This window comes from Candoia aspera, chromosome 1 (assembly GCF_035149785.1).
Source record: "Candoia aspera isolate rCanAsp1 chromosome 1, rCanAsp1.hap2, whole genome shotgun sequence".
Taxonomy (NCBI): domain Eukaryota; kingdom Metazoa; phylum Chordata; class Lepidosauria; order Squamata; family Boidae; genus Candoia; species Candoia aspera.
In genome coordinates this window covers 89203867-89222020 of record NC_086153.1, presented here as the reverse complement: position 1 = coordinate 89222020, position 18154 = coordinate 89203867, and the positions used below count along the sequence as shown (strand labels likewise).

At 35.8% G+C, this 18154-nt stretch overlaps 1 protein-coding gene across 1 annotated transcript in view; it reads left to right on the top strand.

The window, feature by feature from the left end:
* The window catches only part of ADGRG6 (adhesion G protein-coupled receptor G6), a 112055-nt gene that overhangs the window by 55917 nt on the left and 37984 nt on the right, over nucleotides 1-18154 (top strand). Inside the window, exons 7-10 of the mRNA XM_063294338.1 lie at nucleotides 1251-1331; nucleotides 13101-13186; nucleotides 16002-16054; nucleotides 16139-16198. Coding sequence (XP_063150408.1) covers nucleotides 1251-1331; nucleotides 13101-13186; nucleotides 16002-16054; nucleotides 16139-16198 — 280 coding nt within the window. The remainder of the gene's footprint in view (nucleotides 1-1250; nucleotides 1332-13100; nucleotides 13187-16001; nucleotides 16055-16138; nucleotides 16199-18154) is intronic.

Here is an 18154-nt window from a genome sequence, read left to right as displayed (position 1 = left end):
AAGAAACTCAGAGCATTTAGTGGGCCCTAATTATAAATTAGGATGCGTTTAAATTAGCATTTAGTGGGCCCTAATTATAAATTGGGACACGGTGGTGCTGCGGGTTAAACCGCTGAGCTGCTGAGCTTGCCAGTCGGAAGGTCGGCAGTTCGAATCCGCATGATGGGGTGAGCTCCCATTGCTAGTCCCAGCTCCTGCCAACATAGCAGTTCGAAAACATGCAAATGTGAGTAGATTAATACTGTAGGTACCGCTTTGGCGGGCAGGTAATGGCATTCCGTTTAGTCATGCTGGCCACATGACCACGGAAGTGTCTACGGACAAACGCCGGCTCCTCGGCTTTGAAACGGAGATGAGCACCGCCCCCTAGAGTCGGACACGACTAGACTTAATGTCAAGGGAAACCTTTACCTAATTATAAATTATTGGTGAAATATGACACAGGAACCAACAAGTTAAGAGTGAATGAATACATGGATTTAGGATCTAGATACAACTGATATGCACTGAGAATTTCAATGGAAAAAAATATTCATTTCAGACTAATTGTCTTATTCAGGTGACAGGTTTGATGTTAAACATAAAAGTCACTTGCAAATAATGTGTTTAGGTCTGAAATATCTTTTATTAACTAATGAAAGGTATTGTTTTGTGTAATATACTGTGGCAAAACTCTGATGGTAAGTTCATGTTACTTTCATTTAAAAAAAATATTGCAACCATAGGTTTTAGCAAAAATTCATATAAAATTACAATAATCCATATCAATTCAGTTCTTCTCCCCTCACAACACTATTTGTCAACATCTGCATCAGTGTCTTCCTTGCAACCATTGCAAACAAAGCAACTTGTTTTGTTACACACATGTCTACATTGGTCAGCAGGAAATAGTGTATGGTAATTTATGTCATACATCAGTTGCTGATCTAGTAAAAATTGTGAGAATAGTTTTAAGCATGAATTCACCCATCCAGTACTGTTAAATTGTTTGTCAAGGCACTGTTTTGCCAAATAAGTGTTACTTTCATTTTGCAGGTGAACAAATGAGACTTGTTTAAAAATATATAGCAGAACTGGTATTTGAACTGAGTCTAACACAAAAATGTGTATGCCTGTTTTTATGTTGTATATGGATTCAGTAGTTTAAAAGTAGTTTCCTCTGTTTGTGTTTTCATGTATTCCTATTTTGCCTGACCTTATTAACATTCATATTCCATACAAGTTCAATTCTTTTTCATCTTTGTTACCAGCTACTGTAAGTTCAACCACTTCATCACCCACTGTTACCACTAACATGCCTGATACTAACAGAACCGATAAAATAATGGATGGTAAGAAATTTAATGTTACATTTTCTTTGACATGTCACAACACCATTTTACCTTTTAAGCGTACTTGCATTATATATGGATGTCAGATTCTGTTTCAGCAAACATTGCTGAAAGGGGTTTGTGTCAAATAAATAACAATTTTGGATAAACAAAATTTCCTATGTAGGAGGAAGATTTTTTTGAAGCTATTTTTCACATATCTGATTTGATTATTTTATTAATCTTCAAGTGCTAAAGATCTTACAAAAGCAATCTTGATGTTGTTCTCTGTAGGGCTTGTTATTTTAATACTATTGCTTAGCTTGATCCAGAGCGCCCTTGGGGTTTCTGAAAAATAAGAATTATTTATACACTTCTGTTAGGGTCATTAATTCAAGTAATATCATTAAGAGTAATGCAAATCCTTTTGAAAGTAATTGTTACCTTTCTTCTGAAGATAAGCACGAAATATGATATTTCTCTTAGGATCCTGCATATAGAATGTGAGCAATATTCAAGTGACCCTGATGAAGCAAGAGTATATTTTAAGAAACTTTATATATTTTATCGTGTCCTTTAAGTAAGAACTCTCCCAGTGGCTAACCAAATTGTAGGCATAAATTAGCAATAAATATATAACATGAATGGATTGGATCCTGAGCCTTATTCTTTTGGCATCCTTGAGGGGGATTCTGCTTAGACCCTCCATGCAGCAGAAGTGAGGCTAGAAGAGAATTATCCTCAGAGTGCTACTCCACCACTGTTGGAATATGTTTCCTTCACCCCCAGTAGTACTGTGGAATTATAAGGATTAGAACCTGAAGAGGGAATTAAGATTTATGTTAATGCAGAGATGGATAACCTACGGTCTGTGGGCTGCATGGGATCCTCACATTTTTTTTTCTAAGTAGTTTCAGGCACCTCCTTGTTTGCGACCAAATTTTGGCTATATGCCTGACATTTAAACTAATAGAAAATTATATAATTTATAGTTTGGTGTGGCACGCATGGAATCTCTCCCCATTTTATTTTTGCAACAAAAGCCCTATGAAATAACCTGGGCCACAAGATAGCAATGTCCCAAAGTCATCCATGTTGTTATGAGTTCCATAGTCAAGTAGGCCTTGATCTTAAAACTCTCCACTCCCATTCCAAATTTAATTGCTATACTGGTCTGGAAGTAGAAAATATTGGAAATAACATCATATGATGACAATATAGTAGCAAAAAAATAGTTCCAGCTTAACTGCAGAAATATTTTTAGATCACAAACCATTAGAATGTATCCCTCAGGTTGGGCAGTAGGTTGGGGAATGGAGGATCAAGAGAGGTCCCTTAGCCTGTAAAAGCTTGTCTACTCTTGCTTTAAATCATTGTCAGATTCTGGAATGGAATTTTTTCAACTTTCATTGGACTATAGGCAAATGCAATAATAATTAGATACAGAATAATAAAGAAGGCAACAAATAGCAATATAGGTGGAAGACCATCAAGAGAACCAGGTTAGAGCATGAGTTGGGGGGATATCTTTATGTATAGAGTAAGAACATTTCACAGATGGTAGATAATATAATAGAATTTATGACCAGGAGCTCATTCGAAAAGAAGTCCGTATATCTTATAAATAATGAATAGAATAAAAGTTTGTTCAAAGTTAGAACAGGACTGAAGTACATATCTATGTCTCCTGTACACATTTTGAAAAGTTCATGTCAGCAGAAACAGTTTTATATAATGAACAGTTTAAGAATAAACTGCTTAAAATTTCTTGTTTAATCTTTGCATATCAGAACTCAATCTATTCAGTGCAGTTCTTGCTGAAATACATGATTTCTTCAAAATCAGTCTCTGAGCTGTATTTAATGAAAAAGTAGTTTCCTTAAGTAACATTTTTCATTTATTAATTGAATGACTTATTGTATACAGACCTGCAGGAAATGAAAGGTCCTGCCACAATGGTCTTCAGAGTCAAGAGAAATTCAGCTGACTCTTCTCAACCTATTCAACAATGGCAAGAAGACTCTAAGATAAGAGGCATCAAAAACATAGGAATTATATCAACCCCAATAGTTTGGCCTGTAAAACAGAGGCCTCTGCACACCAGTAAATTTACAACAACTGAGAGAAAAAGTGCACCCAGTTACTTCATCACAATAACTCCTGAGGTCATACCATCTGCTTCTCAAGAAATTCAAGTTAATATCTTGGGCCCTTTTACAGAACAAGTAAACATAAATTATAATTCTTCCATTGAGTTCTCATACTTTAATAATGTTTCAGGGCATTCTGAGAGCTTGTTAAGTCAGAGCAGTATTTCAGAGGAAATACCAACTCTCCCACTTGATCATATCAGGAATTTAGGATTCCACATTCAACAGAGTGGAAGTGTTGAGATAGAAGATTCTAGATCAAACTTGCTATTTCCTTCACTGGTGAACAAGGACACTTTTTTTGAACTTACAGAAGATCCCCAGTGGATGCTATCTCCTATTAGTTATACATTTTCTTCTGTGTATAAACACGCTAACAGTTTCTTGCAGTCTTCGAGTATATGGAAGGAAAATACAACTTACAAGAATTTTATTTCCAGAATTCCAGAAGAAAACCTTTCTTCTCTTGCTCATCAATATTCTTATACATACCCTAAGGAATTAGTGCAAGAAACAATGCTTGGCTTACTAAACAGATCACTTGAAAGTGTCTACTTGCAACCCACAAAGAGAATTCTACAAGAGGATTCTCTTAGAAATGGCTTTTACATTGTAGATGACTTACAGACTACAAAATTAAATCACATAAAAGACTATAATTCAGTACATTTCAAAAAACAAATGTTTAAACACAGTGCATATCCTTCTGGGTCATTACAAAACATGAAGGCCTGGTTTCCAGATGTTATGCCCAGAATCCATCCAACAGAAGTCTTCCTGTCAGTGGAATACAGTACAGAACTACATTTATCAGCAGGTTTACCAAAAGCAAGAGGCAGAAATTCAGAAATTCAGCAAACTGTTTTTGTTTCATCTTTATATCAAGAAACATTCAATAGAGGTTTTTTAAAAAGTGACTTATTTATATTTCATCCTCTCACTGAGCAATTAGATAATTTAGAAGAAGAAGAAGGCTCATCTCTAGAAGATGAATTTGAGCTTCCAGATAAGTTCATATCTTACAATAATGATGTATCTTCTTTTTCACTTCTATTGGAAGATGTCAAGTCAAAAATGATTTCTGGAGCAGGATATGTAGAAAATAACACATCTAGCAGCCCATATAATAATATTGCTTTTCTCACAATTGATCCTAGGAAGACTAATGATATAAGTCTTCCAACACAATACATAAATACTTCATTCTGGACTATGGTGCATGATCCCCTAGAATCTTCTAAGGAATCTACAGGAAGATTGTTGTCTTCTTTTAATCAAACATATTCTTCCCTAACAGAGAGAATGTCTTTTTTCATGTCTCCTACACAAATAGATGATATCACCATGCAAATAGTTCCTTATAATAAATTGGTAGGCCATGGTGTTTCAAAGTTAAATGTTTTTACTTCTATATCAGAAGAGAATTTTAGTTCAGTTCTTCCAATATACTCACCAAGGTTTTCAGATGTTATTGAAAGAATATCACAATCAGCAATAAAATCAGACCCCCTTCTTAACAAAAATGGACCCATAAATGATGTTTCAGCTGTTTATGTTCCTTTAACTTCCCAGGTAATACCTTTGATTCAACCTTCCTTGCATTTACAGATAAGTACTTACGATATATTACAAGCAAGGTTTACTTATGATTTAAAAATTACTGCCAGTTTAGCCATGCAACAGACCATGGAGAAAATACTGGCTGACCAAGTAATAACTTTTTTTTCTTATGCTGAAACATCAGCAACACCATTTTTTGAATCTTCATGTACAGAAGGTACCTGCAAAGTTTTATCGCTAAGTCCAATACATTTTAAGGAACTGACACATAATGTATATACAGACTTACAGATTAGTCAGCTTACAAGTACTTCTGATTATATGAAAAATGCAGCATACTCATTTATGAATAATGCTTTTTTTGAAAAACAAAATCCACAGATACCTGATCTGTTTATAAAGACAGTGCCCTTAGAAATACTGCCTAATAGTCCCAGAACAATTGAACAATTTGGCAAACACTCAGCAGCTGTAATGATTTCAGGCACTTTTATTTCACAGAGTCTTCTAAATAACCTTGATCAACATTCTCTTGATTCAGGATATTTGTGGAATGAAGAACTAGTTCAGGAAAGAAGCACAATGAATGAAACATATCTTTCTGGAAAAGAACATCATGATCCAGATAACTTAGAAAGCAAACACATTCTGCTTCTTCAACCTGATCATGCAGAAATATTTGTTGATATGGCTTTCAGAAGTGTTGATCTTAAAATAAATGCTACTGTTTCAAAACAAGAATCGGTTGTTTGGAAAATGCATCACAATTCTAGCAAGTCCACTGATGATTCTATTAAGAAAGGATTATCTTCTTTAAATCCAAATGATGTTAATCTTACTGATTTTTATGACTGGACAATTTCCTCATCTTTTGAGGACTTGAAATATGAAAAAATAGTAAACTACTCTTCCCTTTTGGAACAAGCCACAATTTCAGTAGTTACTGATACGATAGTTCAGTCCTCTTTGTTGAATGGACCTACTAAGTATTTTAATGAAAATGTATCAAATCATACAGAAACAATGGTTGGAATGATATTCCATAATGACAACTTGCAAGTTCAAAACGTAGTGGATATGTCAGTTCATGAAACTGCTCTGACTAATACGGTGCCAGAAGCAAATCAAAGTATTGTGTTCAAGACAACCTTGACTCCTAGTAGCAAATCTCTTTTGACTTATTTTTTATGTGATTCCTTCATGGACTGGGACTGCCCATGTGGATCTGAGGCCAAACACAGTAGGTCAAAACATGAAGCTAGATGTAGAACGAAAAATGCTTCATCTGCTAGATTGTATAAATAATAGAGTTTAGAATTACTGGGGCTAAATTAGACTTCATGCTTAGCATTAGAAACATCAAAGCAATAGAAATTTATTAAAAATGCATTTATACCATATTAAAATGATTAATGATCAAAGTGTAGAACTTTAGGATATGATTCTAATCACTACCATTCCATTTACTAATTCAACATCTTTGAGGAGACTGTTGCGACAATCAAATGACACTGATTCTCCTATTCAATCATGGAGATTGTTTTGTAAAACTCTAATGAAAACAAATAACTACAGTTTGATCAGAAAGTATGAGAGAGAGATCATGTCAAATTATTTTCAGAAGCAATAGATCCTTGCTTCTGAACCAGAACATGGAATCTCTATGTGTCTTTTTCTCTGTTCTGTGTCTTGCTGCCTATAGAGAAGAAAGGCATTGAATCTACTGAACTTCTGTTGTTTTTTTGCTGATTTTTCAGAATAAACAATATCCAACAAAATGAACAGGAGAAATTACTGCCTAATACTTATATTTAAATATATTTAAATAAAAAACAGTTTTGTTTGATTTTTTTTACTTAGATTTTTTTATAATACTTTTAAGTATTATATGATCATTTTAAGTATTTTGAAACAATGATCTTAAAAAATATGAGTATAAATTCAAATGGAAAGTGTATTTTGAATTCTTTTACTGTCATTTGATAGTCTCCTGAGAGTAAAAGAGAGTTATAGTTCTTCATACTAACTTCAAGATAACATGTTTTCACTCATTGTCCAGAAGTGGTAGATTTGAAATTCTTTAGCTCTGCAGTTTAGAGACAGTAGAGTTTTCCCATTCAGTGTGACATAATGTAAACTGTATTTTCACAAAACACATGAATAATTCCTTTCCTTTCCACAAGAGATTTTGTGTTCATAGAAAATTGGTTCACACATCATTTACAGCATATATATGTCCAAATAATGTTATGCTTAATGAGATTAGGGATTATTCATGGTCATCTGGTCCTGCAGATACCAGCAAGAGTGGTATATGAATGAAAATACAAAAAAAAAATTCTAAAGTTGGGACAAGTAATCACAAACATGGAAGGGACTATTGGGGTTGTGCGACCTATTTTTAAAGCTATTCAGCACTTGTTGAAGACACATTGACTCTACTATCCCGTAAACAGCTCGATATTTATTAAGTTAAATATGACCAGTGAAATGCTGTACATTAATGGAATCTGGATCCCATATAGGTAGTCCCTTCCCCTAAGTCACGCTTGTCTAATTTAGCAGGTAAACTCTGGGAATTTTTCCTACCCCATCTGATTACCTGTTAGGACTATAAATAGGCTCTGTTCTCTACCCTTCTTACTCAGTGGGAACCACACAATGTTTTAAATGTGCTCCAGATGGAAACTAGATTTGATCCTTTGTGTGTGCTACATTTGATATGCCTAGTGCCAGTAAGATAGAGAAGAGGAAGGATAAGGCAAAAAGATACCAGTCATTGAACTTTTGTTCATGTATATGATCCCTTACTGGACTGTATGTGATTAACAATCAAAAGGAAGATTATAGGTTCTTCTTCAAGAAGAGAACATAAACGTGTAACTAGTGGTAGAATAATGCCATTTGGTAAAATTCTATCTCCATATCCTTTGTAATTAATAAAGAAATATCAGGGACTCTCCCAATATCTGGCATCTTATCTTATATTAATAAAAATATAGAAACTAATACTGGAATTTAAAGAAGACATTGTTTTAGAGAATGGGCTTTAAATCTAAAGCATAATCTGTATGAGTGTGTGTGCATTCATTCATTCATTCATTCATGATAATAATCATTGTTATTGGATGTTATTGAACATACAGTTCACTCATATTCAAATAATATGAACTGTAATCAGGATTGTTACATATTTTCATGTTAACATAATTAGCTATAGGATGAACCCCAAGTACCCCTGAAAAGACAGCTAACAGCATTCTATTCATATAAATTCTGATTAAAAATGAAAGCAACTAAAGTGGTCACCTTTACTCTTAGTGCAAAGATTTCCATAGAGCTCCAATATGTATTTAAGATGTCTATGTTTGTTGTTCATTCGTTTAGTCGCTTCCAACTCTTCGTGTCTTCATGGACCAGCCCACGCCAGAGCTTCCTGTCAGTTGTCAACACCCCCAGCTCCCCCAGGGATGAGTCCGTCACCTCTAGAATATCATCCATCCACCTTGCCCTTGGTCGGCCCCTCTTCCTTTTGCCCTCCACTCTCCCTAGCATCAGCATCTTCTCCAGGCTGTCCTGTCTTCTCATTATGTGGCCAAAGTATTTCAGTTTTGCCTTTAATATCATTCCCGCAAGTGAGCAGTCTGGCTTTATTTCCTGGAGTATGGACTGGTTTATCTTCTTGCAGTCGAAGGCACTCTCAGAATTTTCCTCCAACACCACAGTTCAAAAGCATCGATCTTCCTTCTCTCAGCCTTCCTTATGGTCCAGCTCTCGCAGCCATATGTTACTACGGGGAACACCATTGCTTTAACTATGTGGACCTTTGTTGTCAGTGTGATGTCTCTGCTCTTAACTATTTTATCGAGATTTGTCATTGCTCTTCTCCCAAGGATTAAGCGTCTTCTGATTTCCTGACTGCAGTCAGCATCTGCAGTAATCTTCGCACCTAGAAATACAAAGTCTTTCACTGCTTCTACATTTTCTCCCTCTATTTGCCAGTTATCAATCAAGCTGGTTGCCATAATCTTGGTTTTCTTGAGGTTTAGCTGCAAGCCAGCTTTGCACTTTCTTCTTTCACCTTCATCATAAGGCTCCTCAGTTGCTTTTCGCTTTCAGCCATCAAAGTGGTATCATCTGCATATCTGAGATTGTTAATGTTTCTTCCAGAGATTTTAACTCCAGCCTTGGATTCCGCAAGCCCAGCATGTCGCATGATGTGTTCTGCGTACAAGTTGAATAGGTAGGGTGAGAGTATACAACCCTGCCGTACTCCTTTCCCAATCTTAAACCAGGCCGTTGTTCCGTGGTCTGTTCTTACTGTTGCTACTTGGTCGTTATTCAGATTCTTCAGGAGGCATACAAGATGACTTGGTATCCCCATACCGCTAAGAACTTGCCACAATTTGTTATGGTCCACGCAGTCAAAGGCTTTAGAATAGTCAATAAAACAGAAATAGATGTTTTTCTGAAACTCCCTGGCTTTTTCCATTATCCAGTGGATATTGGCAATTTGGTCCCTAGTTCCTCTGCCTTTTCTAAACCCAGCTTGTACATCTGGCAATTCTCACTCCATGAATTGCTGAAGTCTACCTTGCAGGATCTTGAGCATTACCTTACTGGCAAGTGAAATGAGTGCCACTGTTCAATAGTTTGAACATTCTTTAGTGTTTCCCTTTTTTGGTATGGGGATATAAGTTGATTTTTTCCAATCTGATGGCCAAATTTGCTGGCATAAAGCATGCATTACCTTGACAGCATCATCTTGCAAGATTTTGAACAGTTCAGCTGGGATGCCGTCGTCTCCTGCTGCCTTGTTATTAGCAATGCTTCTTAAGGCCCATTCAACCTCACTCTTCAGGATCTCTGGCTCTAGCTCACTGACCACACTATCAAAGCTATCCCCGATATTGTTATCCTTCCTATACAGGTCTTCTGTATATTCTTGCCACCTTTTCTTGATCTCTTCTTCTTCTGTTAGGTCCTTGCCATCTTTGTTTTTGATCATACCCATTTTTGCCTGGAATTTACCTCCGATGTTTCTAATTTTCTGGAAGAGATCTCTTGTCCTTCCTATTCTATTGTCTTCTTCCATTTCCACGCATTGCTTGTTTAAAAATAATTCCTTATCTCTTCTGGCTAACCTCTGGAATTTTGCATTTAATTGGGCATATCTCCCCCTATCACTGTTGCCTTTTGCTTTCCTTCTTTCTTGGGCTACTTCTAGTGTCTCAGCAGACAGCCATTTTGCCTTCTTGGTTTTCTCTTTCTTTGGGATGTATTTTGTTGCCGCCTCCTGAACAATGTTGCGAACTTCTGTCCATAGTTCTTCCGGGACCCTATCTACTAAGTCCAGTCCCTTAAATCTATTCTTCACCTCCACTGCATATTCCTTAGGAATATTAGTGAGCTCATAACTAGCTGATCTGTGGGGTCTTCCCTAATCTCTTTAATCTGATCCTAAATTGTGCAATAAGAAGTTCGTGATCTGAACTACAGTCAGCTCCAGGTCTTGTTTTTACCGACTGTATAGATGTCCGCCACCTTTGGCTGCAAAGGATGTAGTCAATCTGATTTCGGTGTTGTCCATCTGGTGAAGTCCGTGTATAAAGCCGTCTCTTAGGTTGTTGGAAGAGAGTGTTTGTTATGCAGAGTGAGTTGTCTTGGCAAAATTCTATCAGCCTATGTCCTGCTTCGTTTTGTTCTCCCAGGCCATACTTACCTGTAATTCCAGGTGTCATTTGACTGCCCACCTTAGCATTCCAGTCTCCTGTGATGAAAATAACAGCTCTTTTAGGCGTGTCGTCCAGTAGGTGCTGCAGATCCTCATAGAACTGATCTACTTAAGCTTCTTCAGCATCTGTGGTTGGGGCGTATATTTGGATCACTGTGATCTTAGATGGCTTGCCCTGAATTTGAATTGAGATCATTCTATCATTTTTTGGATTGTATCCAAGCACTGCTTTAGTGCTTTATGGATTATGAAGGCTACTCCATTTCTTCTGTGGTCTTCTTGTCCACAGTAGTAGATCTGGTGGTCATTTGATGTGAAGTGGCCCATTCCAGTCCATTTCAGTTCACTGACGCCCAGAATGTCTATCTTTAATCTTGACATCTCACCAATAGCCACATCCAGTTTGCCCTGGCTCATAGATCTTACATTCCAGGTTCCAATGGTGTGTTGATCCTTAGAACATCGGATTCGCCGTTCACCACCAGCACCGTTGGCCGCTAGCTGTCCTTTCAGCTTTGAGCTAGCTGCGTCATCACGTCTGGGGCTAGTTGAACTCATCCTCTGTTCCTCCCCAGTAGCATTTTGACCATCTTCCGACCTGGGGGTCTCATCTTCCGATGGTATACCGACATATCTCTGGTTGTACTGATCCATTGAGTTTTCACGGCAAGAATACTGGGGTGGGTTGCCGTTACCTTCCCCAGGGATCTCATTTAGTCTGACCTCTCTGTCATGACCTTCCCGTCTTGGGTGGCCCTTCACGGTTTAGCTCATGGCATCATTGAGGTGCTCAAGCTCCAGCACCACGACAAGGTAACGATCCTTTGCTGAAGAAGATGTCTATACTAATATCAAAATATTTCCAGTTTGAGCCACTGAGCACTTTATTTGGAATAGTCCTATCAAAGAAGTATACTCACAGGATAAGCCAACCCACATTTTTCATGGTATTTTTGTTAAAAATTCAAGGGCTTATCCACGGATGGCCTTATCCACAAGTATATACGGGATATACAGGTACTTTTAAAAAGTATTACCATACAGTATATATTCATGGATAAGCCCATCCACGGATAAGCTGTACACAATTTTTGGGGTGCGTTTTGGCACCTAAAATTCTTGGCTTATCTGTGTGTATATACTGTAGTCCATGGTTACAGTCATAAGAAGACCTCAGGAAGTTGTCTGTTGTTGGCTCACACTTTAAAGTCTAACTATGATCTTTCTATTTTGGATATGCATTGGATTTGGCTACAGCTTGAATTCTATGCAGAACTGATGTTAACTTTCATTCTTCATTCCTTGTTCTATTTTCCCTTTTTTTCAGATTCTTATCTGAGCAGTTGTGTGTCAGCCAGCTCAGTAACTTAACAATTGATTTATTTTATAAGATAGTTGAGAAGTAGTCTCTTGTCCTTCTGCCTCAACCCCCATCAATGACTTTCGCTAGATCAGGAAGATCAGTGTTTCTCAACCATGGCAACTTTAAGACGTGTGGATTTCAACTCCCAGAATTCCCCAGCCAGCATGATATAGATTAATAAACCTTTAACCTTTATGCTTGAAAAAAAAATATTCTTCGCCGTAGTAGCTATTACTGTAAGAAATTGCATATCAAGACGCTTAAGCACATTTTAAAAAAGAGTTTTAAAGGAGTTTAGCTCAAAAACATTCATGCTGGTTTCTATAAAATTGAACACAATCCCTTCATAATAGTGTGGTTTTCTTGAAAACATCATCTCATTATACTGAAAAAACAAGAAAGGTTATTGCCAATTTTGCTTTTCCCATTGTAGGGTTTTCCAAAGTTTTCCACATCCCATTTCAGATCTGCAGAACCAAATTAGATCAGGTTATCACTGGAGCAACTCAATGCGGATTAGATTGTTTCTGGAGCTTCTGATCTTGCCTTCAAAGCAAATTAGCTGTTCTCTGCATACCCCTAATTTCTCCTGAGAAAAATCAGTAGAATATTGCTCAAAAGACTGGGTAGACATTAATAAAATATTGTCAAATAATGATCAGATATTTTAAAATCATTAGCCTTGCTAGAACAAAAAATAGATATTTACAATAATAAAAGCTAATTACCTGTTGTAAAATAGTGGCATTTCTGTATGTTTGTCTATTATGAAAAATCAAGGTACACATGCATTTTTTAAAAAGTGAAATTAAATCAGGTGACAACTATTATTATTATTATTAAAAACCTAAAGCCAGTTTTAAAAACATTAGCAGCACTGGGGCTTTATCACATGCTTGATGCTATTTCTTGGTGAGAATTTTACAGATTATAATAAATAAGAGCCATAACTCTGACATTTACGTTGTTTTCGTAATGCCTAGGTAGATTATACTACAGAATTGACCTTACTGTCTACAAAGTGAAAGAAGATGCAGAACCAAATATTCAGAATATAATTAGTGAATGGGTAAGTTAGGCTACTTTGCAAACCATTCTATATACGTTTTAAGTGTTCTTTTGAAGATGTTGTTTTAAAGACATACTTTTTAAAATGTTAATTTAAAAGTGTGATCTTTAATTTTAAAAAGTATGATTCAGAATTGGTAATTTCTAGATTATTTGTTCAAACTTACATACTGTATATCTGAAATACTGCTTTTTATTTTGATCTTTTAAAATGTATAGTTGATTGATTGTAATCTTGGAGTATGTCCACTGGACATGTGAGACACATTAGAGACAACCATAATCTTGGTTGAGCCACCACAATTGTAAGCATGTGTTCATTTACACCAGGGTGGGCTGCATATGAATCCCCTGAAGCCTCCTTTTTCAGCTATCATGTCACTAAAATTCAGTTGTAAAATTCATAAACTTAGATTACAATGATTTTTGGCTGGAAGAAATAAACTGGATTGCAAGAAGATGAGTGTGGTTTTAAAACTGGAGGAAGAAACATCAATACCTTGCACTATGTTGATGGCACTACTCTGATATCTGAAAATATAAATAATCTGGAAGCTCTAGTAATTAAAGTCAAGGAGCACAGTGAAAAAAATGGGGCTAAAATTAATTATAAAGAAGATCAAACTAATGACGAGGTACAACAATCAGCCTTAACATTGATAATGAAGACATTATCCACCTCTCCCTGAGAGTATCAGCCTGTCTTACCAGATCAGAGAGAGTAGGCACACTGCAGGTCCCATCCCTGAAATCTTGCCATCTAGTAGGACCTTGGAAGCATGTTTTACTATAATGCTTGGACTATACAAGAGATTAGCACTTTAGATCAGTTAATTTCTAATGGTTGCGTTAAAGACTTTGAGAGGTTATCTGTTGCATATAATTTAGCTATAATATTGTCTTGACAATATGTAGAATTGAAACATGAATTAGAGTATTGCCCTGATGCTCTAGCAGCCTCTGAGTTACTTGCAGTTTTAAGATTCTTAAGAGATGCAGCACCTGAACTGAAACCAACAATTCAATGTTATAAGGAATTTAAAAGTAAAAGGAAAGTTAGTATTAGTTATATATCTGAACTGTGGAATGAAGAATTGGAATATCCAATTTTGGAGAGTCTATGGGTCCAGATCTTAAGAAACCTGAATTTTATTTATTATGATTTTAAAATGAAATTAATTCATCAGAGAATATTTCATGTTTATTGGACCTCTCAAAGAATGTTTAAAAAAGTATGGACGTTAGATTTTTTATGTTGGCTGTGTAAGAAATTGGAAGATTCTTTAACTCATACGATCTGGTCTTATCCAGCTATAAGGTTCATTTTGATTTCAAATCAGAACATATGTCAATTAAATTTTAGGAAGAAATTTTATATGTGATTTTCACTTATATTCCTAAAATATGGGATTTGTTATCTCATGAAGAGATTTGATGCTATGGAGCCTGGGGCACAGGAAAATGAATAATTTTACATAATTAGAAAGCTTACATAATTAGAAAGAAGCTTACTTTCCTAATTTTAAGTAATGGATCCACAATATATTTATTATGTATTTTTTCAAAGTCTCTATGTTCTAAAAATGGAATATATTTCTGTATGGTCTGGATTTTAATGATAAGCTTAAATTAATTTTATATTGTTATCCGTAGCTATTGTATGGATCTTTTTCCCATTAGCTCTTTTTTTTTGTCACATTTGTGTGTCCCTTTGACTGCTGGCAACTGCCTGAACAATTTTCTCAGCAACATTTTTGGAAGTAGTTTGCTCTTGCCTCCTTCCTAGGGCTGAGAGAAAGTGACTGGCCCAGAGACACCCAGCTGGGTTCCTGCCTCAGGCAGGACTAGAACTCACAGTCTCCTGGTTTCTAGCCTGCTGCCTTAACCAATAGACCAACCTAGCTCATTCTTTTGTCATATTTAGTTTACTTTATTCACCACTATCTATATAGTGGTGAATATAGGTTTTCTTTCACTGTATAATCACAACCTTTGTGGTGGTGGTGGTGGTGATATAGTTTTTTGTATTTCACTGTTAAAAAGTGTTTTTAAAGGATTGCCAGTTGTTAAGGACAAATGGAATCTGGATTAGTAATGTTTGAAGGTTATAAATTCTCCAACAGCGCCATTGAGACATCAATTGAGTAAGACCCAGCTAAGTCTTCTGCATGCAGATTTTCTTCTCATATTTATATTTCTGTCACAACTTTTAAGGAATAATAAATCACTTCCATTATTATGTTATCTAGATCCAGCTTCATTTCTCATGTGTCTTATACATCTAAGGTAAATTTAGAGCTTTATATTGGTAGTGAAGGTATACATTAGATAGTGAACATTTTCACCAAGGCATACTGCCATGTCGTTTAGAATTCTTGATTTTCTGCAGTTAACTTTGCTGGATTTCCCTAGCATGTTGTTCTGTGCCTTACTTTATAAAGACAATTTTTTTCTCAACTCAACAAAGACAAATAGGAAATATGATAAAGAACAAAAGAAAATGTATGAAGTAGTTTATGGGTGTAGTAAAAGCAAGGGCAGATTTTACAATAGCTATTTGCTTCCCCTAGCTTTTCCCCACCCACCCTACCGAAAGAAAACCTCTATAATTTCTTTGGCTTACTATTTCTTACTCTTTTTCTGCACTTCGCATAAAAACATGAAAGGGAACAGTATGATTGGTGTGGCAGTGATGGTAATAATGATTATATAAAAGTAAACTCTGAGAGAGTTTTCATACAATAGCAAAATGGAAAAATTAAAAATTGAAGCAATTTTATGCATTTTAACATTTGCATTGTTTTCATATTTTCCAGTTAATTCACACCATGGAGAATTGGAATTATACTGTATGTGTGGTCAGTATAAGGTAAGTACTTGATAGAATACAAAGAAAATATACTATCTTTTGCAGAAGACACTTTTCTAAAAAATATATATTTTCTTGTTATAGTATTCAACCAAGTTCAGTGAAAAATGGATCAAGAGAAAAGAGAAACACTGGTCATCAAAGGTAAAATTGTAAGAAATTCTTGTTAGAAATACTCTGAAATAATTTAAATAGTTCTGTTATATTTATCAAATGCTAATATAATTGCATGGACTTACATCTGTCAAGTAATGGTAGTAACATGAGACTTATTTCCCAAGATTTCATTTCAAGCTACTCTTCGATTATCTGCTTAATGGGAAGAGCCTATGTCGTGATTTCTTCTCTGAGCACTCACTTGCTGAGAAAGCTAGAAACAAAGTTCAGGAAGCATCCAGGAGCTCCATTTATGAAAGATGTCAATTGATGCATGAATTTTATAAGGGACCTACTGGATGCTTCCTAAACATTGTTGTAAACATATACATCAGCACCATACAGCCAGCAGGCATCAAATTCTTCATGGAGCCGGCATGTAAGCAGAAACATAAACTCCATCATAAGACCACATGCTTCTGGGGAATGAGAATAAGTAACTACAGTAATATGAATCTGCCACAAGACTTCATTTTTCCCTGCAAAAATCCAAGTTACCCCGCTGAAAACAGTTTGAAAATTGTTTGTTTTCTCAAAGACTCAAAACTAGAGTACTCAACTCAAAGTACTCAAACTAGAGTTATAGAAGAGCTGTCATAGAGTATTAAACTCTGGAATACCTTGATGAGTGGCTTGTTCATCTTACATCACTTAGTAATTACCATTAAAATGATCAAAAGCGCTTAATGCTCAGAATGCATTAATCATACACCAGTGGCAGGTGTATGTTTGCTAGCTCCTGAACCACATGGTGTTTTTGCACCTGGAGCAGCGTAAAAAGATCTCTGGACAACAGTAAAGTGACAACACATTGTCAATATATTGTTAACTTTTTAATAAATGCAGTGTTTTCTCAGTTGTTACTGTAATGACGTGTCTAATTTTCCCATCTCAGTAGTTCTGGTTCCCAATTAAACGACATCTATTAGAAAGCAGAGTTCAGAGAGAATAATTTTTAAAATGATCACAGCTTGCACTGGATTCTTTTTTTCCTTTTTAATCTCAACATTTGCAATCAGTAACTGATGCCATGCCATTTTTGACGTCACAGTAATGCCACACATTTCTGTTCCTGCTGCTGCTGCTGCTGCTGCTTTCCCCTGAAAGATCGTACAGATCCTAGGTGTAGCCATATGACCAAGACTAGGTCACATGGGTAAGAGATGTATTACAAAAGGCTCCCTTTTTTCTGTGTGTGAATTCCCCATTTTACTTTGCAAATAGCTTTGTTGCCTTTGATGTCATTTACCAGCTCAAAAAATATGCGCTTGCTGCACACTCATAATACAGTGGCCATTCTTATAACCAATTAACAGCAAATCCAATCAAACAGAACCATCTGTCACATTTAACAGTCTACTGAAGAACAATTTCCTAAAACTGCATTTTAAAAACATATGAAGCTAAATGGAATAACTAGTGTTTTTGTGCAATGAAATCAATAGCTCTGTTTTATGGTGCAAAATTACATAATACTTTTATATGCTTTGGTATTGACTATTTTATCTGATCACTAAAACAAGCAATAAACTATGGTTTGTTGGTTTTCATTGACCCCAATTAATATTAGTTGTTCCACTGATCCTAGTTAAGATAGTTTGTCTAGGTTTTAAAAGAGGAAGTAGAAATTTCAAGTCTTCTTTGTGGTCTCCATGTAATCCCTGGGAAGAAGGGGTAAGGGGAATACATGAGACCAAGACACACTTAAGGTTATTTGAGTAAACTAAACTAGGTATTTATGTTATGTTCAGCTTAATTCAATGGAACATCTGAACTCCATATGATTTTTAGGCTCTTCCTTTTCTTCCATATTAAATGACTTCCTTTGGAAAGACTTTTCATCATTAGTTACGATATCATAGAAAAAAACTCATAAGAATAAAACAGGATGTTCAAACATGACATATGCAAATTGACCATTTTTTTTAGCTCTTGCATGTTGGT